The sequence below is a fragment of the Folsomia candida genome, unplaced genomic scaffold, assembly GCF_002217175.1.
Source record: "Folsomia candida strain VU population unplaced genomic scaffold, ASM221717v1 Fcan01_Sc031, whole genome shotgun sequence".
In the NCBI taxonomy this organism is placed as follows: Eukaryota; Metazoa; Arthropoda; class Collembola; order Entomobryomorpha; family Isotomidae; genus Folsomia; species Folsomia candida.
The window spans coordinates 19,737-28,017 of NW_019091223.1; the positions used below are offsets into that span (position 1 = coordinate 19,737).

General features: G+C 36.4%; 1 protein-coding gene across 4 annotated transcripts; it reads left to right on the forward strand.

The window, feature by feature from the left end:
- The first annotated feature begins 5,545 nt into the window (after positions 1-5,545).
- Positions 5,546-7,784, forward strand: LOC110860328 (oxidoreductase HTATIP2). Of its 4 annotated transcripts, none has more exons than XM_035860198.1 (3): positions 5,546-5,674; positions 6,067-6,502; positions 7,388-7,784. In XM_035860198.1, the coding sequence occupies exons 2-3, from the start codon at positions 6,068-6,070 to the stop codon at positions 7,682-7,684; spliced, it is 732 nt and encodes a 243-aa protein (XP_035716091.1). In that variant the 5' UTR covers positions 5,546-5,674; position 6,067; the 3' UTR covers positions 7,685-7,784. The 4 variants fall into 4 exon arrangements, with proteins under 4 accessions (XP_035716091.1, XP_035716090.1, XP_021965065.1 ...); XM_035860197.1 differs by lacking the exon at positions 5,546-5,674 and adding an exon at positions 5,681-5,836; XM_022109373.2 differs by lacking the exon at positions 5,546-5,674 and adding an exon at positions 5,681-5,742.
- The last annotated feature ends 497 nt before the right edge of the window (positions 7,785-8,281 follow it).

Sequence of the window (8,281 nt, forward strand, 5' to 3'; positions counted from 1 at the left end):
GTGCACAACACCGGTAGCCAAATATGTTTACCTATAGTTCGAGATATAGGCTTTCACATAAAGAAAGTTAGAAATCTCTCCAGTCAAAAGCCATCGCATAATTAAATTATGAATTTGTGCAAACCATCTTTAATCGCCTTTTGTACTTCCTTATGTTTCACATTAGCTTCATAAAACTACGGATGACGGGGTGTTTCGCATTCCAAATCGTGGAATAAGCATTTTCTGTCATTTCATCTAATTTTGATTAAGTGTTTACGCACATACGTACGTATCCTGTTATTGTTCGGAATAAAACACAATGAGTAATTAGATAATTTACGTTGCCAATTTCAGTAGTGATCAATCTACAATTTATTGCACATATCCTTCTAAGGTAGCAAATCCTTAAAACTTCATTCCACAATAAAAACCCAAGTCCAAGAATAATGGATAACAAATTTATGTAATTATTTTAACAATTATGCAATTAGTGAACTTAGCAACACAAATTAACGGTTAGGACGCCTCATTTTTATTGATCGCTGAGACATGACATCCATAATCGTGATCGCACCCACATCAAATTTCCAAAATTCAATCATTCCAATTCTTCACGATTCTTTGACAGAGTGTAAATAAATTCTTTAAAAAGCGAGCAATAAATTTATCGTACTTTCAGCAATGTATTTAAAGGCTAACATTTTCAAAGACTTCTTCACACTACCGAACACACCCACCTGGATGCCCACAGGTCTCATTGACTTCCACGTTTTTCTCTCAAATTTCGATACATTTGCCCCGTTCAATCTGCACGCAATGAACTTTTCCGCAAACTCAAAAACCATTGCGGCATGAGGGATCATCATTATAACGAAGAATGTAGAAAGCACGCTAATTGAGGGCAGAACCATGTAAAGAAAGAAACCAACCTTTCCCCATATTCTAATCGTTCCATAGTATGTCAGAACAACGACAGAGATTCCAAAAAAGATTAATGGCGGGACAGAGAACGAACAGAAATTCTGGTTCGTGTACTTATTCCATAGAAACATTTTTTTGTACAGGTTTATTTCCTGGAGTCTTCGGACCAAATTATGGGTATGATTAGATTCCCTCAGATCCTGTAAAATATCAGTCATTGAACAGATCATCATCAGACCGATGATGAAGTAAGCAGTCACTGCTGTCACACTTTCGTAAACGACAATGAGCGTTATTATGCTTCGAGTTAAAGTTATTATAATCTTGTTCCCATTGCTGCTGCCTCCCATTAGGACGTGGAGAGGGTCAATTTGCACGTATACGGCGATGATTGCTACAGGTAAGGGCAGCATGAAGGTGACCCAGATCATTAGCCTCATGCCAAGTTCGACGATAAAATAGGAATGGATGGTTTTCGTCGCTGTGAGCTCTGAAATTTTATATGAGGTACATTATAGAAAAAATAACTGTATCTTAAAATATTGTTATACTTTATAAGGCACATGAATTCTCAATTTTCTACTAATTCAGCTAATAAGTTCAGAAAATCACAATTTTGCCGTTGTCAACGTTACCTTGTGTTTCTTTCTGGAAACCCGCGATCTTGCATAAAATGATTTCCGGAATTACTTGCATGAACGTTATGACATAATTCATTCCAAAGAAGGAGGGTGGAAATAATGCTGATAGAATTTGTACGTAGACTCGAACGACTTTAACGGCGTCAGATTCTTCTAAGTCAGGAATGGAACCTTTTTGATGTTTCTTAGAGAAGAAGGGTTGACATAAACAAGCGAAACAAAACAGGGTATGACAGACGACGCAGGTAATTCCAAAAACGTGGAAACAACGACGGCTCCTTGACATATTTCGAACTAGGAGCATTTGTTTGTTAGAAGTGGATATCTTGTAAGGGAATACATATAACTTATCGCCAAACAGCCGGCCAAACAGGTGGATAAGTTTCCACATTCCCGACGTAGCCATAATTATGGACATATACTAAAATAGAAATTTGATAAAGTCAATAAATTAAGTCGGACGGGGAAAAGAATTCTGTCCAGGCGGACGTGGCTAATGCTTGAGCAACTATCCCATTTTTAGACTTATGCTCATGTAAGAGTCACTAATACGAAGTTCTTTATTATCGAAGGACACCCTTAAAAATGATGTGCTTTTGCTTAGTTAACATACAGTTTAAATCTGTCCTAAGTAATCCGGACTAATCCAAAGTAAACGCTAATTTTTGTCAATACACATTATTTTATGTTGTTTGCTTAATTTAGAATGCAAAGCATACTTAAAAGGGAAACATCCGAGGTGCCGGTCGTGTCCAGGGCACCCACCATGTTTTTTAGAATCCACTAGGACCCTAGATGAAGGATCCATTCTTATTTCCGTGCTAAACTTATATTTGGCGCCGTGCAGTGGCGCCACATTCGCCAAAATTGACTCCTTTTATTTTTAAAACCGCCATAACTTTTGAAATCTTGGACGGATTTTTAAAATTTTTGATCAAAACCATGACAAATGGTTCAACTTTCATGTGTCACAAAATTTTTCAAAAAATTGTCAGTTTGACGTTTTTGCAAAATTTAGCAATTTTCTTAGAAATGGAGGCTCGTCGAAAAAATCGTAAAAATTAGTCAAAAATATAGAAATTTTTGTTTTTTATTTTTTTCTTAAAATTTCGACTTTTGTGTTCATTATAAGTATAGAATTTTGAATATCCTACGGAAACTGCAAAAATTATGGGGGTTTAAAGTTGGTCGAAAATTCAAATTCTTAAGTTTGGCGCCACGGCTCGGCGCCAAATATAAGAATGGATCCTTCATCTAGGGTCCTAGTAGATTCTAAAAAACATGGTGGGTACCCTGGACACGACCGGCACCTCGGAAGGTTCCCTTGTTAGTTTTCAAGACGGTAACTCTATTTTGAAGAGGATTTCGACCAGTATACTTCCCTTATTGAATTATGGCAGTATAAAATTGAGAGCAATAAACTCCCAGGATTTATCGTCACTATAAAATCGCCTAAAATAAATCGTGCCAAACGCATATAAAAACTATCGGTAGCTTCATATCGAAGTGTTATCCAAGCTATATTCAAGGTCCACGAAAATTTCATGTCACCCCAATCATAGATTTCGTAATGTCTCACGTCTACCTTCACCACAAATACGTCCACAACACTGTGGAACATTATTTCAAGAAAAATCTCATATTTCCCCAGACAACACCCCCCGAGTGTAAGATGGGTGGTCTGATTTACCCTAAAAGTTTATAAAATCCACCCCTGAGGTAGGCATCATATGCACGATGCTGCTCTATAATATCTATGAGTTCTCGCATTACCCCAATGCCGTACACACAGACGGACAAAGCCTTCACATAAAGTAGCTTTAAGCCACATACATACTACATAATAAAAAGGATTTCTACTGTATTTGTACATATATATTATTCTCCGAAAATAATGGTAAAGTTTATGGTAAGGGACCGTGCAGAAAGCTTGTGAATTATTTGAAGGGGGTAGAGGTCAACGGCAACCTATCCTGCCCATGTTAATTATAGCATGGGGAGTATTTGTAGCACCATGGCGGTAACGGTGAAAATTTCCCGAAATAGATCACATATCTTACGCACGGCCCCTAATTTATTTGGATTTGTCCTAACGGGCGTTGCACAGGTAATCAAAAAGCATACGAAAAAATTTTCTTCGTATGAACGTATCTAACCGGTGAAATATGCGTGAACATAACTTTCATGGGTATTGCAAGATTATCGTGTTGAAACGATGAAACTGGATCGTGAGTTTTGTTTGGAATATTCAAATGCATACACCTGAAGAAATTGCGACTTTTAGAAATCCATAAATCATGTAAGACCAGCATTATACATATTTATTGATTTGGACTCTAATAATACATACATGGATACATACCTTCTGCTCATTTTGGACTTAAATAATATATACTTTTAAATCTAGTATTGCTTGCTCCCGTATGCATGCATGCAACGTATATAATTTCGCGACAAATCGTCGCCCGACGGAGGTACTATACTGCTCTATTTTTGGGTAACGATTACGGAGACATTTTACCACCAAAAGGAGATAAGTCAAAAACTCGTATACCAAACACGTGTGACGTCCCCGTTTAAAAAATGCAATACTTTCTTGTATAAAAATCGGCTGTTTTAAATTACGACGTCACGTGTGTTTGGCACACGAGTTTTTGACTTATTTCCCCTTGGTGGTAAAACGTCTCCGTAATCGTTACCCAAAAATAGAGAAACATAGTACCTTCGTCGGGTGACGATTTATCTTCAAATTATTTAAAGTGTACACTATTTAAAATGTGGTAGAGTCACATATTTAGATACCCCGTGCTGGTAATAATTTGGTAATAACTTCCTGCCGGATTGGCAGTGAATTGTTCATGCATGGTAAATTTTACGGTAACATTACTGAACGATAATTCCCTTTATTACCGTGCCGGTAGAGTCACATACATATGTACTCCGGTCAGTAATGACTTATTTAATACCAGTTTTCTAAAAGTGTGAGAACACACATATTGTCTGGCTGGATAAAGTCATCTAAAAATAACAAGCTCCTTCAAACTTCAAGGAAGTCATTGTGCAGGATAATGTTTTTGAATTTTTCAATTCCCACTCAAATTCGAGAATTTGGAAGACTTGAAAACCCTAGGGTTTGACTAGACAGTTTAAAATTTGTCCTTTGCGCTAAAGTTATGAAAAATTATAAACTACGGATATGCTTATGTTTTTGTTTAATGACTAAAATTGATCTACACAAATACAATGTTTGTATGAGTTTTACAAGTAAAAGACATGCATTTTCAGTTCTTTCTATGCTTACTTAATCCTTCAACCTCTTTCGTACTGCTAATTTTTTTAATACAATTTTCCCTGAGTACGATGTTGACTTGATAATTACATACATACACCTGATATCAACCAATTAAGACTTTAAACCAGTTTCCAATTTTGTAATTTTTTCTTACGAAAAACACGAAAAATCCACTTTTTAACATTGGTCGGTATAGGCTAAATTTCAAAATTTCTGATGAAAAATACAAAAAAATCTACCTTCTACTATCCAACTTTCCATAAAATACCAAAGAATTATTCTCTCTTTTTTTAGGAATTTTGGTGTCAGGTTATTTTAGGGCAGTACATTTACGTATTTTTGTATTATTTCGTCGTCAACCGAAAATAAAATACCCGCATAAATAAGTGCATATCGTCGTTAAGCGGGTAAACACTTTCCGACTCCCGCGCTACATACTTCATGAACGTCCCCCAACATGGAACAAAGCATAAACTGAATTTAAACAAGTTTCATCCCAACCAGTCCAACTTCTCAATAATTAACGAAACCTGTAGGCAGAAGAGCATGTATGTATACAAGTGATGCAGCACATTATTGAGCATAATTAAGCAAAAAACAGCACTTGCTGTGCAACACATGGTGCATACAACTTATAATACTTTCATACAAGGTTTATGATGAGACCTCTCCAGATAAGAATATGTGCATACAGATGTATGTTTGTATGTAGTGGCGTGCTCACCCTAAACACAGTCCAGTACAACATCATCTACATACGCATAATATTGTTTCTTTTTTGCGTCCTTTTTGTCTCGTTAACCTTGGCATAAGATAAAAAGTCATCTGTGTTGCCCATGTAAGTAATTTATCACTACTTTGTCCTTTTGTCCTCTTGTTTATGCACTGCTCTGGAAATCCTACAGTGTAGAAAATAGTTAACAATTTAATTTTAGAAGAATTTTTGAGCTCTGCATAAAATTTCCTCAAGGTTGAGTGAAAAAGAGGACACAACCAAAACGTAAGTATTATCCAACGTCGTGCAAAATTTGTCCAAAGGTGGACAAATTTTACCGAACTTTGAAAAAATTTTGTACATCGGTTGAATAAACTTTAAAACCTCTTGGTCGTGTCATTTTTTATTTTACTCAACCTTGAGGAAATTTGACTTACTTATTTTTATTTAGAGTGTGCTAATAAAGTTTAGAAAATAATTGAAAATTTAATTTGATCAAAATTTGTATTCTTTAGAATGGACGCTAACTCTGATAATAACTTATCCGCCTTCGTTTTCGGATACACGGGAGGAGTGGGACGTTGCATCGTGAATGCTCTCGCAGTGGAACCACGATTTAAAAAGGTCACCTTATTCGGCCGTAGAACAGTAGATTTGGAGGAAAAAGACAAAAAATCTACAGCTGCCTCCGCCGATTTTACGAAATTCACCCAGGATGTCGTAGACTTTGACAAACTGACGGAAGATTCGGAATATTTCGCGGAGAAATTGAAAGGTTTTGATGTCGGGATTTATGCGTTGGGAGTGAATCCACTGAAAACGGATGAAGAAACGTTTCAACGGACGACGAGGGGGTGGCTCCTGGCCATCGCGAAATTAGCGAGGGACGGCGGTTGTCGCCATTTCCATAGAATGAGTGGCGCCTTGGTGAATGAAAATTCGTGGTGGAAGGTATGAAATCATGGACATTTTTATTTTTGCATTGGGCGTACTCACGTCAACGTGTTATTTCGCATCACAACTCATTGAGGAAACTTGCGAAAATCAAAATATTTCTGCAAATCTTCTGAATCTCCAAGTCCACTAAAAACACCTACATATTTTCTAAAATGTTCCCATGGAACTCTATAATTTCGCTTGCTACCGATGGTGAGGCTGAGCTTGTGAAATAATTTTGCGAAATAAAAGCACCCCCAACTGCTGGATAAATTTGAAAAAAATGTAATGGTTTTCCAGCAAATTTTTGGGCAAAGTTGCGTTGTTATGAAATTATGCTCAATTTGCAAGATATCCGACGGTTAACGTGAGTACGCCCATTGCATTTAAGTTTACAGTTTTTAGTCCTATCCAATCAAACTTTTTTGTCTTTCTCGCTGATAACTTTCGTAAAACGCATCGATCGGCTTGATATTTTGGGCGCAAATTAAATATTAAACTCTCGCTCTGAGTTTGTAAAATTACACAGTTTTCAGTTAATATTACGAATTACAGTTCATTAAAAAAATGAACGGTGATTTTGTGATTATAATTGACCAAGGAATTGAATTGTAATTAAACACACTACTGTTCAGCCGATATTAATAGTCTGAAAAGAATGAGAGATGTCCTGGCAGACTGTTTTATATTAAAACAAAATAACCTCTCAGAAAATTTTCCAAGGAATTGAGACTGTTAATATGAGCTGAACAGTAACAGTTTTAAAAATTTTGTTTGCAGTGACAAACGTAGATTAGGGTACTTTTCTTCTCAAACGATATAACATCACATGCTGTACAGGAATCTGTGGCCTTTCTGTACCTAAAGTTATTAATCGTTTAATATTTTTAATAATTTCAGTTTGGCCGTTTCGGCGGTGAAACGGATGCCCTCCTTGGCAAAATAAGTTACCCTCGGATATCCATCTATAAACCGGCCACTATTCTGACGGAATTCAACAGTGGGGGGATGGTTGGACCCAGGGGGGTGTCCGTTATGCGTCTCCTGGACAGATTTCGGTGGTGGTCGGTGGAAGGGGAAACCGTTGGCCAGTTTTTGGTACAGAATTGCTTCACCAAGCCGAAAGATGCAAATAATTCTGTCGAGGTATTTACGAATGCTGAAATAAACCGATGGGGGAAACTACAAAAGAAATAATCACTCTGTAGGAGTAATGGTTTGATATCTTCCAGTTTGTGGATTTTAACTTTATGTAAAAAATTGTATTCGTCAATAAAAAGATTTTCTTGAAGAACTATCTAAATATATGATTTAATTGCTTATTGGGCTTATAAGCTCGTAGCCAGAGACACAAAGGTGTAATGTAGTGTATCATTATATATTTCAAACAATAATCATTAACGTTATTATTTAATTAATTCATTATTTAGAAATAACAGAAGGAGCACAGCGACATAAAATTATTATTATTCGTTGTAGGTTTTCTGCTAGCCACAAAAATTTGACGTGATTTCGTCACCATGAATACATACACATGATAGCCTATTTAGCGCCACAGTTGACGGGGGATTTGCAAATTTTACAGACAAAGTGATGGATGAATGATTCTGTGCAGAAAAATGACCCTGGTGAAGTACATAAATATAATATGTTCATAATGAATAATCTATTTTACGCGAATTCGACCCTAAAGATTTCTTTCCCTCTGTAACAATCAGTTTACCAACTTTCTCCGCAATTTTCACTAACGCGACCTAAATATTTAAATAACATTCCAACTAGTGCACCCTATGC

Coding starts and splice junctions, on each gene's coding strand:
- LOC110860328 (XM_022109373.2), top strand. CDS start 5,717: ATGCACTGCTCTGGAAATCCTACAGT. Junction 5,743..6,066: donor TGCTCTGGAAATCCTACAGT/GTAGAAAATAGT, acceptor TGTATTCTTTAG/AATGGACGCTAACTCTGATA. Junction 6,503..7,387: donor ATGAAAATTCGTGGTGGAAG/GTATGAAATCAT, acceptor TAATAATTTCAG/TTTGGCCGTTTCGGCGGTGA.